Source organism: Archocentrus centrarchus, chromosome 8 (assembly GCF_007364275.1).
Source record: "Archocentrus centrarchus isolate MPI-CPG fArcCen1 chromosome 8, fArcCen1, whole genome shotgun sequence".
Lineage (NCBI taxonomy): Eukaryota > Metazoa > Chordata > Actinopteri > Cichliformes > Cichlidae > Archocentrus > Archocentrus centrarchus.
This window is the reverse complement of record NC_044353.1, coordinates 29480224-29499299: the sequence shown is the minus strand read 5'-3', so window position 1 is coordinate 29499299 and position 19076 is coordinate 29480224. Positions and strand designations below refer to the sequence as shown.

Here is a 19076-nt window from a genome sequence, read left to right as displayed (position 1 = left end):
AGATGCTGACACTAAGCTGTAGACCAGTGCTATTCAACTGGTGGCCCAGGGGCCAGAACCAGCCCATCAGTCATTTGCTACTGCCAGTGCTGGTGTCGGTTTCAATGAACCGGGCCTGCGTTTCCACCTCGCTTTGTGAACTGATCATTTACGTATGAGTGTGGGCGGGTCCTCGTCTGGACACGGAAGCTGAAGGGCACAAACGTGGGAGAACATGCTCCCCTTTCCTGTGCTGCAAACACATTTTACCAAACTAGTGCAGCATCTGTGTGCAGCACAGAGGTAAACACAGACAGCGATTACGAGCAAGGACGAAAAGTATGTACTCTGCGTCCTTTTATGTGCGATATGAACATTTCATGCCTATCAGAAATGGTAAATGGACTAGTTCTTATATAGCGCTTTTCTACTCAGTCTGAGCACTCAAAGCGCTTATACAACATGTTTACATTTACCCCATTCACACCCATTCATACAAGCACTTCCATGCTTATCTAAGCTAAGTGCTGTTTATTATCTAACATTGACACTCCAACGGTTGTGTCGGAGAGCAACTTGGGGTTAAGTATCTTATCCAAGGATACACTGGAATGCAGCCTAGAGTAGCCAGGATTTGAACTGGATGGAGCACACTTGAGCACCTCACCCAGGAACTCCAAGAATTCTAGGTACTCTAAACTGTGATTCATGCAAACAACAGTCAGGACCCGTTCCCCGGCCTGAAGGAGCAGGGAAGCAACCCTCTTGTCCACCAGTGAAAAATTCTGACGTACAGGCAGCAAGCTGAGGGGATACAAGGATGCCCAACCCAGCCCTCTTACCAAGAGCACCTCCAGACTGCAACAGAGTCCAGCCCCTCAGTTCAATTCAGTTCAATTTTATTTTATTTATTTACACTAAATCACAACAACCAGTCACCTCAAGGTACTTTATATTATAAGAAAAAGACCATACAATAGGAACCAGTCTCCTCTCCAGGAGCCAGATCCCAGGCTGTGCACTGAGGTCATCCCCACTATATCTAGCCGGTACCTCTCAACCTCACACGCTAGCTCAGGCTCCTTCCCCACCAGAGGAGCCAAGCCAAGCCATCTTTATTTATATAGCACTTTAAAAACAGCAAGTGCTGACCAAAGTGCTTAATATTCAAACACAATAAAATATGAAAACATTCAAAACATTAAACATAATTAAAATTGATAAATAAAAGAAATGAGTAAAAATCAATCAAAGTCAACTCTCAAGCAGTTGCCAATGAAAAAAGGTGGGTTTTAAGAAGTGAGTTAAAAATGGACAGTGAGGAAGGCTGTCTAATATGGAGTGGAAGTGAATTCCACAGCCTAGGTGCTGCCACAGCAAAAGCTCTGTCCCCCCTGAGCTTTCGTTGTGTCCTTGGCACATCCAGGAGCAGCTGATCAGCGGACCTGAGCAACCGGGAGGGCGAGTGCACATGTAGGAGCTCATAGAGGTAAGGGGGGGGCAAGACCATTTAATGACTTAAAAGCAAACAAAAGAATTTTAAAATGCACTCTAAAATGAACAGGGAGCCAGTGCAGTGAGGCCAAAACAGGAGAAATATGATCTCTCTTCCGTGTACCAGTTAAAAGACGAGCAGCTGCATTTTGCACCAGCTGAAGACGGGACAGGGATGTCTGGGAAACCCCATAATAAAGAGAGTTACAGTAATCCATTTGTGATGTAATGAGCGCATGGAATACGATTTCAAAGTCCTGTTTTGAGAGGATCTGTTTGACCTTAGCTAATTGTTTGAGTTTAACCCTTGTGCGATTTTAACATTGTGTTTACTCCCCTTGTCCTACGGGTCAAAAATGACCCGCCCTACCAGAGCAGCCCAATTGAATTTTAAATCTAAAATCTATTTTGCATGATGAAACAACCTGTTATTTATCAATTTAACTCAGTTCAATTCATTTTTTATCACGTATTTTTTGTTACACAATACAAAAACACACTCACCATAATACACTTTTTTTCTTTTTTACCACAAACTTACTGTCATATCAGTTTTGTTTTACAAAGTAAAGCTTTATTATTGCTATTATATAAATGTGAAGTAATTACTTCAGAATAATTATATTGATGGCTCTGATGGCTGCCAGTTTGTCTGTCACACGCCTTGCTGGTCTTGACTCACAGTTGTCAAATCTCAGCATTCTTGAGAAAGTGTGAAAGACTTTCAGCAGCATTTTGGCACGAAAAATTGCCCTTCCACTCCCTTCCTCCCAGCAACTATATGTAGCCTCGCCACGGGACCTATATAAATCTGCTAATATCAAAAGCCCTATGTAGCCAAGCAGGTCAATCTCATCCATATTTTTCCAGTTTTCTCCATATTTCCGAAAACCCTCCAAATTTGAATTCTCCAGAATGACTTTTTCGATGGCTGGTGTGATGAACAGGAGAAAGGTGGATGAAATGTCCCGGACATGGGCGGCCGAATACCTTGTACTCCTCGACTCCTCCTGGAGTCATCCTTATGATGTTTGATGCTGCTGTTCTTCCCTGGTTGCTGTCTGAATTTGATGAGGACCATGCAGTTTTGCCGTTCTTTGACAAAAATGTCTCTGTCAGCTTGAGGGATTTCCTCTTCTTTATCTGAAGATGCATCATCCTCTGGGTTGCATTCCTCCCCATCTTCCTCTTCAGATACATCTTCATTCACTTGTTCCTCCTGAGCTCCTGAAAATATCTATCCAGGACCTGTTGGGTAGTCTACTCTTGGCTTCAGCAAGGAACCAATTAGGGGTGCTTTGATTCAGGGTACCTTTATATCCTCCATACTGAATTTGATTTTATAATGTCTGAGATTGTTTTTTGTTTTGTTTGGGAGCTTGTGTGATGTGAGGGGTTATCTGCAGATCAAGACTGCAGGTGCAGGTCAAATACAAGTTCCAGTTTGTTTGATGTGTGTGTGTGTGTGTGTGTGTGTGTGTGTGTGTGTGTGTGTGTGTGTGTGTGTGTGTGTGTGTGTGTGTGTGTGTGTGTGTGCGCGCGCGCACGCGTATGTGTGTTAAAGGCAGAGCTGCTTTGAGTGCAAAGCCCCCTAAAGTACTGCCCCACACTCACGTATGCTGCTTTTGGAGACATGAAGCCTCATGCTATGCTGAACCCGTGAAACTTCTTGCTGGAACATGCCATGTAAATAACTATACAGCTGTGCATTGCAGTGCTTACACACAGCTGCAACCGGCTCTTAGGAAACAGTAATTCTATGTTGGAAGTACTGTAATCAAATGTAGAAGCACAGGAGACAGATATCATGACAACATTGTGAGATCCTGTAATTAAAATGATAATACACAGAAAATGTCAACACCTGATGTCACGGCCCAGTCAAACTGCATTAGTGCACTGGTACACTTCCCATATTTAACCTAACTCTATTTAGACAATCTTTGCCTTCATTTTTTAAAATTAAGGTATATTTTAAAGTATGCTAGAGTAATCTTTACACTAAAATGCAGATGAACCTCTTAACACTTTGATCAACAGCAAATTCAACATAGGCGTGTTTTTGCATCTTGTTGCATCATGTTTAAACTAAATCTCATCCTGTTTGTATTTGTGTAATATTGAGAATTTTTTGTGCAGAAACACTCAAAATATTTATATATTGAAATTATATATTGCTATATGCTAATCACCGCACTGCCAATACACTAATGTTAAAAACATACCTGTGTTCAACTTTCCACTATCCTTATGGCACCAGTGGCCCAATTTCAGGTCTACAGGGCTGTAAAGCTTCTACTGTAAGAAGGTAATAGTTGTATAGTAAATTATTGTATATGGACAGACCAAACTTTATTCTGGAAAACTGCACTCTGAGGCAGAGAGGAAAATATTGTAGATTTTGGTTCAAATTGCTGCCTTTTCTATTTCCTGTCCTCTAGTGGTGACAATATGTCACTACAAGTGAACCACAGCATCAAAGTCAATCCAATAACTGCTGAAAACACAAACATTTATGAAGCCATTGAGTCAAACACAAAATTACATTTTTACTTCATTTTTCCTTTAGATATTGATGCTTTCAAAATAAAACATGGACGCTTATGTAGTTGTTGCACTGTGACCACTAGAGGGCAGAAATGCTCATGAGTCAAAGTCAGATTGTACCGCTGTTTGTACTGTCAGAAAATAACTTACTAATAATAGGAAGCAGTTTTTTTTTCTCTTTTCTTTTACATTAGTTCTGACAGCACTGCAGTGTCGTGAGTATTGCTGCCCTCTAGTGGTTGGTGGAATACAAAGTTAAACATATTAATCCAGTCATGAGGGAAGAATGTGAACAAAACGGGTACAGAAACCTTCAAACCTGTTTTTTTTTTTCCCTTTTTAATAATGACTTTAATCTCTGAGTGATTTCTCACAGCTTCGTGGCTTTATAATGAGAAAGAAGCCGGTATTTTTCCTCATACATCTGTGACCTGACTTTTGTGACTTTTTTCTTATGTGTTATTTTTGTTTGTTTGTTTGTATGTTTTGCAGATTTCTGGCTGTAATCTTATAGACTATCCAACTTTTTTTTTCTTTTTCATAAAGTTACCACTTTAATCTGCCTTGAAATCAGTTTTAGAACTTTGCTAAATTCTGTGAAATTTGGCAAAATCTTCTCCGTGGTCTTCCTCTTTTCCTCCTGCTGGGCAGCTCCATCTTCAAGGCCTAGGCTGCTGGGGGGTTCCCATGATGCAGTGTTTCTTTTTCATTCACCTCTTTTCACTCGGTTTATACACCACTCTGCATTTAATCATTAGTTATTATTAATCTCTGGTTCTCTTCCACAGCATGTCTTTTGTCCTGTCTCCCTCCCCTCACCTCTAACCAGTCGCAATTTCAATTTCAATTTTATTTACTCTAAAACGACCCCTTTCAGGGTATGAGAGTACCATTAAAAAACAAGTATATAATGATATTCATCACCGATAGCCTTCATATTACAAAGATTACATTCAGCCTGAGTTATAGCATTTAAAAAACGACCTTCTGTAATAGGGAGCCGATGGTTTCCACAACGAAATTTAGCAAAATGTATACGATCATGATGATTCAGGTTAGAGACAAGATAACTTTCCAAAGAATTTTCAAATTTAAAGTAACAATAGTTTGAACATAACCTATTACTCCGGATTTCACCATACCAATTTTGCTTATAAATATCATCAATTCTCCGACTAATGGTATTCTTAGATAGCCCAAAAAATGTATCATTCTTTTGTATACTAGTGCTTCAATACTAAGTTGACCCAATTCTCCAAATGCCATACAATTTGCTGTTCTTTTATTAACTCCAAGTAAAGTTTTTAAAAATTTCTTTTGGAACATAATAACTTGATCTAATTTGTTAAAACCCTTACTTCAGATCCATATAACAAGATGGGTACGATCATTCTGTTAAAGAGTTCACACTGGATATCAATAGGGAGATTTAACTTAAGCGCCTTAATTTTCAGACTGTACAGTGCACGTCTGGCTTGATTAATTTATCAGTAGCTTTAGTAAAATTACCATTATAATTAAATGTGGTACCTAGATATATATATAATCAGGGCCAAAATGGAAAATAGGAAGATTCCAGATTTTGCCCCTGGAGAATCCAATATTTTTGGGTTTTGCTGTATTTACAGTGAGTTTCCATTCATTGCAGTACTTATAAACACAGTTAATAGCGAGCTGTAACTCATCCTCAGATTCTGCCATAACAATAGTATCATCCGCGTAAAGAAGTACATATAACCTAATATACACTTCTACCTCCGCACTATTAAGAAACTCGGAAAACTTAGATGCAAGGCTATTTAAACCTTTGTAAGATTGACTCAAATAATTCTCAGTCGTTTAAATAAATGGCAAAAAGCAATGATGAGAGATTTTCACCTTGCCTTAACCCCACATTACATCTAAAGAAATCTGACAGTTTAGACCTAACTTTAATTCAAGAATTGGCATTGCTGTACAAATTATATGTAACGTTAAAAATTTTGCCATTAATCCCATGCCCAGGGTGGCTGTAGCTCAGTAGGTAGAGCAGGTCACCTACTGATCGGAAGGTCAGCGGTTCGAATCCTGGCTACTCCAGGCTACATGCCAATGTATCCTTGGGCAAGATACTTAACCCCAAGTTGCTCTCCGACCGTTCTGTCGGAGTATGAATGCGTGTGAATGTTAGCTAATTAAAAAAGCACATAGCTTAATTAATGATGGAAGTGCTTGTATGAATGGGAGTGCATGGGTGAATGCAAACAGGTTGTATAAGCGCTTTGAGTGCTCTGACTGAGTAGAAAAGCGCTATATAAGAACTAGTCCATTTACCAATCAATTTCTTCCACAGTGAACATCTGTCCACTAAATCAAAGGCTTTTTTATAATCAATGAAAGCACAAAATAAGCATTTCCTGTTAAACAGATATTGTTCAATAATAAAATTTAGGAGGAAGATATGATCCAGTGTTGAGTAATTCTCTCTGAATCCAGCTTACTCTTCACCTAAGATGCCAGAGCTTTCTATAAACCAAGATAGTCTAGTATTTATGGCTGCAGTAAACAGTTTACCAATGCAGCTATGCAATGTAATTCCCCTATAATTGTCAGGGCTATTTATATCCCCTTTGTTCTTATAGATGGGTTTAATAATACCAGTGCACCAATCTTCAGGTACGAGACCTGTCTCAAGCACTAAATTGAAGAGGTGAACTATTAATGATATCATCATCTCCGGGCAATTCTTCAGAAATTCGTTAACATTATCAGCGCCACAGGCCTTGTTGTTCTTCAGTTTCTTAATTATCACCTTGACTTCATCCATACCAAATGGGTGATTTATAGATTCATTTTCGGGAGCCAAAGTGATAATATTCTCCAAAAAGGACTGTTGCTCAGCACGTTTATCACAACACAAATTTCTGAAATGGTCATAAAAGTCACCAATAGAAACATTTCCTCAGTGGACGGCTGTCCCTCCCTGAGCCTGGTTCTGCCGGTTAAAAGGGAGTTTTTCCTTCCCACTGTCGCCAAGTGCTTACTCACAGGGGGGTTGTCTGATTGTTGAGGGTTTCTCTGTATTATTGTAGATGTATTGTATTACCTTACAGTATAAAGCACCTTGAGGTGACTGTTGTGTTTTGGCACTATATAAATAAAATTGAATTGAATTAAATTGAATATTTAATATTTTTATAAAATAAATGTTAATAAAATATGAAATTACTTTATTTTATTACCTTCAATGAAATACACTGTTGTAGGTTTAATATCTAAAATCGAGACTGTTTGAAGATATGGTGCTAGCATACTGTGGTACAGTAGGTGGCGACATACACCTTTAAATGGATTTACAGTCCGCCAATGAAGCCGAGGAAGAAGAAGAAGAAGAAGAGGAAGAAGAAGAAGAAGAAGAAGAGCAGAGCAGAGCAGGCAGCAGCAGGAAGCAGCAGGAGAGGAATGGTAGCAAGCTGCTTGTTTCAAAGTTGCGCGTATTGATGGAAATGGTAAGACACTAAACTTATGCAGCACTCTGTGCTTTTCGAGCAAAGCAGCTTTAAACTTATATGAAGTGTTCTAGATTTTCTCGATTCAAATCCAACCATCAGTAACAGCGTGGGCCTGTCTCCACGTGGTCAGGCTTTAGCGTGACAGCTAACAGTCCGGTGCGGTGTGGATAGCCGTTAGAATTTAATCAGGCAGTAAAACTCCAGTTATTCGCACTTTATAGTGATTAGTACCCTGTAAGTGATCATGTAGCATGCATCTAAAACAGTGTGCCCCTCTCTCCCCTGATGACTTGCACTGGGCTCTGAGTCTGGATGGAGACAGTTGTGCATCTTTGGCCCTGACAAGCCAGAGTTTCTGAGGAGAAAGCAACCCAGCGTCAGAAGAGCTGATTTTCGCCTTTACACAATAGTGACCTTTTCCTTTCTTGTCTTTTCAGGTCTTTGAAGGAGTGAAAACAGCTGAAATCAAGTGGAGTCCTGAAGGTAAGGATGCTCCTGTGGTTTGAACAAAGGCCACAGCATCACCATCTTTAGTTAATAGGGGGAGATATAATCTTATGAATCTTTACAAAAATAAAATGGACACAGATGTAGTTATGCTCTGTGTCCACTTGAGGACATTAAACACTCATTATTTTACATTGAGGTTCCTGAACATCCATCCATTCATTTTTTTCTTTTTGCCACTTTTCTTAAATAATGGGGGCAGCAGTCTAAGCAGGACACCCAGCTCTCCCCAGCCACCTCCCCCACCTCTTTTGGGGATGGACACTGAGGTGTTGCCGAGCCAGCCAAGAGATGTAATCCATCCTCCTCCCTGTTAGACATGCATGAAACACCTCACTTAGGAGGCATCCAGGAGGATGCTCCAAATGACTCCTTTCAGCTTAGAGGAGCAGCTCTACTCACCCACCTAATATATTGTCCCACACCATTTTTTCTTCAGGTTTTCTGTTTTTTTCCAAAAACACAAAAAACTGAACCAAATGTTGAAAATATGATTTAGGCAAAAATAACATTTTCCTTAAAAATTGACTGAGGCCACTATTTTAATGCTTCCTGTGGTCTGTAGCTGTCCTTCTCCCCTGATGACTTGCACTGGGCTCTGAGTCTCGATGGAGACAGTCGTGCATCTTTGGCCCTGACAAGCCAGAGTTTCTGAGGAGAAAATCAACTCCCTGCTGTGAAATTAAGATGGTCATAACAAAAAAAAAAAAAATGTAAATTCTCTGTTTTTGTCTTTTCAGTTCTGAAAAGGTGAAAATGCTCCTAGACTGGACAATAATCAGGTTTGTACCACAGAACACTCTCCTTTAATAGCTGCTTGTCTCCTGTGATGTTTTGCACTGGGCTCAGAAGTCAGTGGTGACAGAAGTGCAGCTCTGCACCTGACAAGGCAGAGTCTGAGGAGATGATGGCCCAAAACATTTGCTTTGGTAGGACTTGACTGTCTGAATTGTTGTCTGACTGCTGTCTGTTTTTTTTTTTTTTCTCTTAGGTACTGATGTTCCTGAAGAGAAGTTTCTCATAACAATGCTGTAAATCTTTGCTTGCTTATTCTTTTAAAATTGTAATAGTATCCTGTATTTGCTCTGATTCATCTAATAAAATTGTGCCTCTTATATTTTTGCTGTCACTTTTTTGCAAATATCAGATGAGGATTTGGTGACTTTGGAGAGACTTCTATAAATGTGCTGGAGTTGCTGTGTTTTGTAGTCTGACATTAAGGAGTACAGTTCTTTTGATGTACTGTTGGCAAAACCTGTCACAGGTAACGCATGTGTAATCAGTTGACATGGTGTCATGCTCATTGTGTGGGCATACCAGCAGGCTTGTTTCCAGGATTTTAAATGGAGGGGTGAGTTCATGGTAAAATTTGAAAATTGATCAAATAAATGTTCGAGTCTTTCACTGGCTGTGAGCGTGCACTGTACCTTAACAGGGAAACTGTGTTGAAGTGCAACATGCTAACAAAATGCTGTCTAGTTTCACCCATAAATAGTCTTTAAGTTTTTATAAGAAAAGAACATCTCTCATCCTCAGTTTGACGTTCTCCACGTAGGTTGCTGGTGAATGATGGGCAGTTGACCAACATGCTGCATTTTTTTTTTTTTTCTTCAAAGGTTAAATGAACTATCGTGCATCTATCATAAAGCGAGAGGTGGGGTGCATCGTGGAAAGGCCCAAGAGATTGTTGTACATGTTATAGTGATGCTACTTTCAGCTGCTCCCTTATCCACAGGGGGTCACCGCAGCAGGTAGTTGCATATTTGATCTGGCAGATTCTTTACACCAGATGCCCTTCCTGACGCAACCACCGAGGGATTTGTGTCTTCTGCCAGAATCAAACCGGGGATCGTTTTTTTTCCTGTACTGTTCTCCAGTCTTTGGAGAACAGTACAGCACTACTACCCCTTTTGACACTCAGTAACTCCTGTGAAAAGACACTGGTCCAGCAAAGTGTTTCACTCCTACCTCATAATCATTGCACCGCCCCGGGGTGTGATGTGATTAGTTTGGTTTGTCTGTTTCTGGAGAGGATCAATCAGAATGTCAGGGCCATGTTTGCAGATTTACGTTTTGGAGTTGATCTGGATTCAGGAATTTTTACCAATGAAAGATGGTGACATGTCTTTACAAATCTATATTGACTTGAAATATTAAAAACTGGGAGACATTGCCTCGATGAGCTCAAAATATCAGATTCATTTGGATTGAGATATCTATCTGGATTGGATAAGCAGAAGAGGATGGATACAAAAGTGATTTTAAGACCCCCCTCAATACAAAACCTTTGCACTTTGGGGTTATAAAGCAATACTTTTACCCCTGAGGTAGTTTAATGTGCTAACAGTTTTGTTATGCAATGATTTTTATATGGCCCAGTAGCAGAGATTACCAAATTAGCATTAAGTCTTGAACAGTTTGTTCAAATTCATCATCTGAACAATGAGCTGGAGATGAAAAGGTTCAGAAAGAATCATCTCATTCAAGAAATCACAACCCATTAATTAGAACTTTGTTTCTGTATCTTTATTATAATTCTAACAATTTATCTCTTAAAACATTTGAAATTCATATATATTTTATATGAATGTGTGTATATGCATATCACATATACATATATATTCTGTAAGTTACCTTTCATCAGTTCATATTCTCATTTTTTAAAAGATCTCTTAAAGGAAAAGAAATGCTTTCTATAGAGTCAGACCGATTCCCTCGGATATTCACTTTTCACAGCAGCGGCGAGCCAACGCTCTCAAATACGACCACTAAACGCAAAGAAAGGCTTAAAAAACGGGAAAAAAAAGTCACTTAACAGGAGGATCTTTGTATCAGCGAGATGTTTTTGAAATATCTTATCCAGAGATCTTAATTCGCTCTATTTACACTAGCAGACTTCGTGGAGTCGCGCTCAGCTCGTTCAGCCTTTCACAACCTCGGAAAGGGAGAAAGTCACAGCTGCTAATGGAAATAGGGCCGTTGCATATTATGCTGGTAATAAAACACTGAGCCGTGAGCATACTAGCACATGTTAGCGACTGCAGAAGGTGCTCTGTACAAACGAGAAGATGCAAACGATGGGTGAACACGGAGCAGAGCCCCTGATCCCATCAGATTATTAACGGGAGGGGGGAGTTACAGAGAACGGGTCGAACTGTATAGAAAGCAGAAGAGTTAAATAAATACGGTTTACCTTTTCATGTTAAACATTATTTGGAAGACAGAGATTCTTTAGAACTTTTGAGACTTTTTTTTTACATCTTAAACCATAGTTAGACCATTATTGTCATCGTCCTTAGTGCTATTTCCCTTACATTCAAATACAGTCTTCCCTTAGCCATCTGTAAAGAGCAAATACAAAATAGTCACCTTTGCTAATTAACATTTCCAACCCGTGTGGATGCATGAATGCATGTAAAAGCACTTTTAAGCAACATGACTATGAAAAGCCTTAAATCTTTTGGCAAAAATAGACCGAGGCAGAGCCCGCGGGAGAGCAGCCCCCTCCCCGATAACCCTGATGTAAAATGCACGTTTGATATGTGTTCATGGACTCAAAAGCAGCAGGAGAGGTGAAGCGTTGTTCAAGGTAGAGAGGTCATGAGAGAGCCCTTATATTTGATCTCAGCAATCGTAAGACAAGCAGGACTTGGGGGGTGCGATGAGATGTGAATGTGCCATGAAAGCTGACGGAGAAAATACGGGAGAGGAGTTAAATTTGGGTGTGTAATCAGTCACGAGGGGGGGGGCGCTTATCCAGAATTTCAAAAATAATATTTTATTGAAAGTATTTAAATAGTATTCGAAATCATTTTCACTTCTCGGAGCGACAGCTGCTACATTTTTACAGCATCTGCATAATCTTAGGTGGTGACCAACTTTTAAAAGCGTGAGAAAAATATATATTTGAGGCCTTAAAGGTTTAAAAGGTGATTTTGATTAAAGCTTCACAGTCTCAGAACAGAAGGAGCAATAAGGAGAAAGGGGAAAAAACATATTCTTAAATGTGCTTCACATTTAATTGCAATGCTTCCTGTCACATAGAAGCAATGTTAAGGGTACATTATGCATCTTCCAGTTCAAAAATACCTATATATACATATATATATTTATATATCTATATAACCATGACAATTATCTTCACCTTAGCCACCCAAAGGCAGAAACCAGGACTCTCTGAGGCTCCAATAACAGTAAGGACGATGATAGTAATGATAAATAGTAACAATAAATCTCTTCATATCAATATCAGTATTCCAGTATTCCCATTTAAAGTTTAAAAAGTGTAAGAACAATCATAGTATTAAAACTCGATATAAGCGTTTCTCTGGGATCCCCTCGGCCGGGTGTTTCCTCCTGGGTTTGTTGAGAGACAGAGAGAGGCCACTCCTGGAAGGAGCAGGGGGGATTGGGTGGGAAAGGACAAGAAAATGGCAGTTTTTACTCCTTCCCTCCCCTCTCCTTTCCAGTCTCCCTTGCAAGGAAGGTCTGAACGAGAGTACAACATTTGCCTTGATGCTGAGAAAGTCTTTCTCTGTAAATAAAATCCGTCTCTTTGCGTCGTCACAAATCCCGTCGAAAGCACAGTCTGTCTCCGTTTTGTACATCTCGCATCCAAACATAGAGTGTGTGTCTATATATAAGGTGTCCCGTAAATTCTAACACAAACACTGGGGAAGTGCTTGTGTTTGTGTTTACATGTTGGTGTATGCATGCAGGCATGTACAGAGTAACTCGGGCGCCTGTGTGTGCATATCTGCGTGTTCGTTTACTTTTATGTTGTTGGTCTGGGCACTTATTTTTGCTACAAATTTGTGATACAGTGACCAGTCTGTATATATGTCATTATAAGACTTAAGATAATAAAGAGCTATAGAGAAACACGCACACGACCCCGACCACGGGATCTGCAGTGAGGCCGGAGCCCCACCAGCGGTGAGGTAAAAACAAGACGTGACCAAACACGCAGCAAGCCACACTCAGCTCATCCACCTGCGGCCTCGTCTCCGTTTAAAGAGATGGGGAAGCCGCCGTGATAAACGTTCACCACGCACACAGATAAAGCCTCACTCCGGCACGCATTCGTCCTCATTCACCCTCAAATGCTCACTCCTCTGGGATATTTATCTTAAAATTAGCATCCACTCACACGGGGAGAGCTCTTGAATCGTAAACTTTAAAGCAGCCAGCTGAGGGGGTAAGAGCACTACTCGACAAGATGACTGCGTGACAAAAGACACCTTTTCATTTCTCCAGCCTGCCGTTTTTCAGTCTAATTGGCTTATTTCGTTCCTCTCAAGTATTTGTAATCTCTGCTGCAGCCGCAGACATTTTGGATGAGAGGGTGTTTGTGTTACTTGTATTTTGATCGGTGTGACCGTGCGTGCACGTGGGGAGTGTATTTGTGTAAATCAGCCTGCCACATGTGAGGAGTCCCAGCCGGTGTCTTTATGGATCGCCAGCCCTTCTTCCATCCTTGTATATATATTTGGGACTCGACTCTCTCTTTCTGTTGCTCTCCGTGTGAAATCTGCTCCCCCTTCATTTGTTGTGTGAATCCACCATGGATAGCAGCAGCAGTTGTGTCTTCCTCCCTCATTGGCTTCAACCCCTCCTTCCTGCTCTCTGTGTCTCTCTCTTTCCATCTCTGCATTTGCAGCCTCAGCTTCGACTCCCGTCGTCCCTCCTCCTGTCGGTCTGTCCGTCCCGAGGTGAGAGAACAGAAATGGGAAAGGGGCTGCTGGACAGCCTGAGGACAGAGGAACAAACACGGGACACGTGTGATGTTTGCAGCTTTCTGTGTTTGTTCTTCTGTGGTGTAGTTGGGAGTAGTTCTGTTGTATGACTCACGTTTTTAAAATGGAGAGAAAAAAAAATCGCTAAATCTGCTGTGACTCATACAAAACCGAGAAAGCATTGGTCATCACATTTTTACGCCTGAGGAGCCGGGTGTCTGAGATCACCCTGTTCTTCCTGTAACATCATAGTTAATGTTGTTCCAGGATGGTCATTGCAGCTGACCAGTCATGGTGCTTGGATGTCCTAGCTTTGTGACACTAATGGGCAAAAGTTTGCCTGTAAAGCTTTCTGGAAGCCGGGCGAGGTGACATCAAGAGCAGCAAAGACAGCATAAGAAGTAAAATCTGTACTATGAAGAAGAATTTGGGAGTTGGTGAGGTAACTTCATCTTTGACCTCTGAGTTGTTACGAAGGTGATTATGCTTGAGATAAAAGATCAACAGTTATAAAACCACCACCTGGACCTCAGTGCACTGACAGTAAGACACTAAAACTATAGATTTACAAAATATAGATTAAGAGCAACTTTATTCCCTATTTTTTTTTTCCTGTTGGCTACAAGCAATTTTGAAACAATTTAACTGTCCTATAAGCCTGAATTCACAGTGTTAAAAAAGGGCACCTATTTGTACTTACTGACCTTCTATCAAATTTGCAAGCAGGTTAAGCCTACATTAGACCACGAGTCACATTTTAACTGTGCATTCATACAGCACTTCATCTGCCTCACAGCTGAAAGATGGACATCAAAACATGAATTTACTGGAAAAAAAACAGGGATGAGCAATTCATTTTCCCAAGGGGACCTCGTGAGAAACTGGGACTGTTGTGGAGGGCCACACAAGTAAGCTGACCTCAATTTTGCTTAATTTTATGTCTTTATAAGCTTATTGGTGCAACCCTCCACAACAGGCTCAGTATCTCATGAGGCCCCCTTTGGAAAATTAACTACAATAGTTATTAAACCTTATGTCAAATCTTCCTGTATCTAATATGTATCTGATCGAGCTGTTAGAAATGGTCAGCTCTCATTACAGATTTCAAATAGACTACAGAGTGCACACACTCTCTTTTAATACAATATACTTTTTTCTTTAAATCACACATACTCACTCATGCTGCTTTGACTGAACTCGTATTATGTGTTTAAACTCTTTGGGTATTTCTAACATTATAGTTCGCTCTGTAAAATATGCCCGTCTGCCTCCAGTAGACCTGTCCATGCTCATAATGCTGACATGTGCTCACAGCTACACTGGGAAACCCTAGCTTGACTTATTGAGTTGATAACAACCTTTGTGTGACCTCTTAGTCTGATTGCTGATGTTGGGGTAAATTAACCCAGAAGAGGAAAATGATAACGTGGGCATAAACTTGGTTCCAGGCTTCAGGTTGTGTTTGATAAATGGATCCTTTTCACCTGGCAGACTGAGGTTTTGTCTTATGCAAATCCAAAAGTAAGTACTGACTTTTTATTTTTAGACATTCAGAAAAATGTGTTCATGAATTCACGTCTAGCAGGCTGGATTACTGCAACGCTCTTTTTGCTTTACATCACTAGGCTGCAGTGCATTTCAGAACTCTGAAATGTTATTAACTAAAACGCACTCCAGTTTTAGAAGAGCTACACTGGCTTCCAGCATCCTACAGAACAGAGTTTGGAATGCACTTATTGTGTCTAAAGCCTTAAATGGTCTTGGACCATGGTACAACAGTCTGTTACTTTACGTCCCATCTTGCACTCTTAGATCCTCCATTGCCAAACTGTTAGGCATATCATTTCCTCACAGAGATAAATTTGGGATGTAGCGTTTTCTGTTGCCAGCTTTTCCCCCCAAACTTTGGAACAACCTACCTCAAGCATGTGCTCAAACTTCTTTAATCTTGCATTTAACTGGTGGTCCTACTTAAAATGAATCACTGAATCCAATTCAAGCAAGAGGCTGCTGTTCTTCAGTGACAATAAATCTAAAGCTCTGAGGAGCTTAAGGTAAGGGCCATTCTAGGAACCCACTTGGCATCTTCTGCTGACTTTGCAGTGTAGCCAGCAGATATCTGTCCAAAGACTTCCTGTTCTTTGCACCACTAAATGGATTATTTAAAGGAAACTGAGAAGCTAAATTGTCAGATGGTTTCAAGATTGCATTACAGCAATCTTTTATTCTGAATACTTACCTTTCTGCATGTATGCGCCAAAAGAGGCTCACACATGATTGGCCAATAGAACTCGCAGTACAAACAGGAACTAGAAATCTCTTGCCTATGAATATTATCTTTACCTGGTTTCACAAGTAATATGGAGAATAGGATTGTGTAAGGTCACGTTAGTTTATGTCTTGCAAAAATAATTTTAAAAATATTAAAATTTATTTATCTCATGGAGCCCCTGAAGTCTCAAAAGGTGAAATTTTACCTTTTAAATTGTAGTGAATTTATTATCTTGTGCATGGACAGAAATAAAATTGTAAATTTTTATTTTGATACACTTTATTTGGTAGCTGTCCACATCTACGTGGTATGATTTTGTTAGGTTATCAGGATAATAGCTAATATATGCACAAAAGAAAATAATCAAGTGCATACAAGCTAAATATTTCACCACATGGTACTTCAGAGGCTCTATAGCATGTGGATATTTTAAAGGCGTAAATGTAAGAAGGAATTAAAGGTGTTCTAATCATCTGGATTATATGGAGGTGTACTGGTTAAAATCTGAAATGGCAGTAACCCTGCCATACTTACGAGAGCCAATCATAGTACAGGCAGGTAAGAGAGGTAAGAAGAATGCTTATTAATACCAGGTGGAAATGTTCATAGACTGAACAGCGTTAAACAGATACAGATCACATTTAAGAAGGTGGTGTTAAAGAGGCTTTATAGGTTGTCACTTAGCAGCCATACCTGTCCATTACACTCCTCAGGGCTCGTTCTATATTCATGCGGTGACCCACTCGTGTCACACCCAAATCCAGATAGTCGTCCTTGGTCAGGGAGGGCAGGTGGGTACCATCAATCTCGTTATCCAAGAAACGCTCTCTGTGCTCTCCCAGGTTCAGGTATCCCAGCCAGTCTGCGACATCATACTTGGTCCAGTAGGGCAGCGGCTTTGAGGCAAAGGGCTTTGTGGGGGAAGGGGGCGGTAGATGGGGGTAACTCAAGCAGGGAGGTGGAGGGAGAGGGTGCAGAGGTGGAGAAGAGGCCCCAGACAGGAAATGAGTTGGCGAAAGTGATCGAGAAACTACTAAGGTTGAGTTTGGAGGAGGCGGCGCACCGGAGGGGGCAAACAGGGGGGGTGAGGGAGAGAAGTAGGGATCTCCAAGAGGGTTACCAGGTGATGGTGGGGTGACTGAACCACGGAGATCATAGATGGCACTGTACAGAGGTGTGGTAGGGAGAAGGGGAAGGGATGATGGCCGTGGTGGGCCCAACTTGGGTCTCTCTGAGGGGGAGATGAGGGGGCTGGGTGCTCGCCTTCGCTGGAGCATGTGTGATTCTGCTTTCCGGGACTCACGACTGGGGATGAACTGGAATTCCAGGGCTTTGGTCCTGTAGACAGGTCTGTGTTTCGGGGAAGTAGGGTAAGGGGAGTAAGATGTTGGAGACAGTGGGGAATGTGAACGTGGAGGCTGAGAAGCGGATGGAGGCTGCGGAGATGTTGATCGTCCCCAGTTTTGGTACTGGGAGGCAGGGGTGGGGGACGGAGACAACGATGGCTGCGATAATGAGATTGGAGACGGCGACAGGGATCGAGCTGAGGGTGGGCTCAGAGCTGAGGCGGAGTCTTCTGAGAATCTGTGAGAAGAAAGAGAGAAATTTTCACAGGGGGAAAAACACTGAGATAAAAACAAACAAACATGCACACACACTAAGGAAAATGCTGTCCAGCTATTTTAGAGCTTGTGGATTAATTTGTACTGTAAAAATTAGATTTTAAGGATAATATGCTCTTAACTCCTTCCTTAGTGTAAATTCAAGCACATCAAATTTTATATTTGTCCAGAATAGGGCTGTCATGTTATCACAATTATCATGGCCAAAAGTGCTCACGATAATGATAATATCATAATATTTGTAGAAAATTAATTCTTTAACTATAATTTTGCAATTTCTTTTATGGATAAATGGCTTCGGCATTGGGTGGTTACATGTGGCATATAAAATGAGAGTAAACAAAAGCTTATGACCAGCACGAACTCTTAGCATTCACCAGGTCCCCAGTCAGGTCCCCCCATGATCAGATTAACATCTATCCATTTATAAGGATTTCTTATAGAAGTACTGTGAGGCCAATAAACATCTGAGAAAGTTCATTTGAATGGTGCCTTCTCATTTCTCCTATCTTGATTAGCATGTGGCTAAAATGCAACCTAATCCTATCCCTAGTAGTAAATGGTAAATGGACTAGTTCTTATATAGCGCTTTTCTACTCAGTCAGAGCACTCAAAGCGCTTACACAACATGTTTACATTTACCCAATCACTCACAGTCATACAAGCACTTCCATGTTTAAACTAAGCTAAGTGCTTTTAATTAACTATCATTCACACACATTCATACTCCGACAGGATGGTCGGAGAGCAACTTGGGGTTAAGTATCTTGCCCAAGGATACATTGGCATGTAGCCTGAAGTAGCCAGGAATCGAACCGCTGACCTTCCGATCAGTAGGTGACCTGCTCTACCTACTGAGCTACAGCCACCCCGTAGTACACAAGGCAACCTTGTGGATGTTAAGAGACAAAAAAAAAAATGTTGCTTATATAGTCATATGTTGTGCTCAATGTGTACAAAAATATAATGAAGGGAAATAGACCAACAAACTGCAGAGACTCAAGTCAGGTCAGCCACAACATATAGACACACCTTTGAATCAAGCCGCGGGACAAAGTAGTGCATTTTAACTGAGCTGCTAGCGGTAGCTCGGAGAGGAGGAGCAGCAGCAACAGCAAGACAACAAACTGGTAATTAAAATAAGAATAAGGTCCTCAAAAGCTTCATTCAGCAACATAACAGCTTAACTGAACCTATGTGAGTGGCTCAGTCTGACTTGGGTTTGTTTGGGGAAGCGAATATCTCCCAATGTGTGAGAAAAGCAGCTGCAGCAACAGAGAAGTGTAGTCACCCTACTTTAGTCAGCAGTAGTTAACTAGTTACTGAAAGGGAAGAGAGCTGTAATCAACCAAAAATCGAGGCTCTAATAATGATTGTGCTGGCATTGGATTGTTTTATAATATTATTACATCGCAGCTTCCCTAATACT

At 40.8% G+C, this 19076-nt stretch overlaps 1 protein-coding gene, 1 long non-coding RNA gene and 3 other non-coding genes across 5 annotated transcripts in view; 4 read left to right on the top strand and 1 right to left on the bottom strand.

The window, feature by feature from the left end:
• The first annotated feature begins 7403 nt into the window (after positions 1-7403).
• On the top strand, positions 7404-9133 carry LOC115785125 (uncharacterized). Its single transcript, XR_004020327.1, has 4 exons — positions 7404-7508; positions 7949-7994; positions 8759-8800; positions 9010-9133. It is a non-coding gene; the product is annotated as an uncharacterized LOC115785125 (long non-coding RNA).
• Positions 7786-7877, top strand: LOC115785317 (small nucleolar RNA SNORD88). The gene has a single exon (XR_004020353.1). It is a non-coding gene; the product is annotated as a small nucleolar RNA SNORD88 (small nucleolar RNA).
• Positions 8589-8680, top strand: LOC115785318 (small nucleolar RNA SNORD88). Its single transcript, XR_004020354.1, has one exon. It is a non-coding gene; the product is annotated as a small nucleolar RNA SNORD88 (small nucleolar RNA).
• Positions 8837-8925, top strand: LOC115785319 (small nucleolar RNA SNORD88). Its single transcript, XR_004020355.1, has one exon. It is a non-coding gene; the product is annotated as a small nucleolar RNA SNORD88 (small nucleolar RNA).
• Positions 9134-12139: 3006 nt separating the features above from the next.
• Positions 12140-19076, bottom strand: part of shank1 (SH3 and multiple ankyrin repeat domains 1) — a 103619-nt gene continuing 96682 nt past the window's right edge. Inside the window, exons 27-28 of the mRNA XM_030735698.1 lie at positions 16719-17609; positions 12140-13767 (exon numbers count right to left, since the gene is read on the bottom strand). Coding sequence (XP_030591558.1) covers positions 13680-13767; positions 16719-17609 — 979 coding nt within the window. The 3' untranslated portion in view covers positions 12140-13679. The remainder of the gene's footprint in view (positions 13768-16718; positions 17610-19076) is intronic.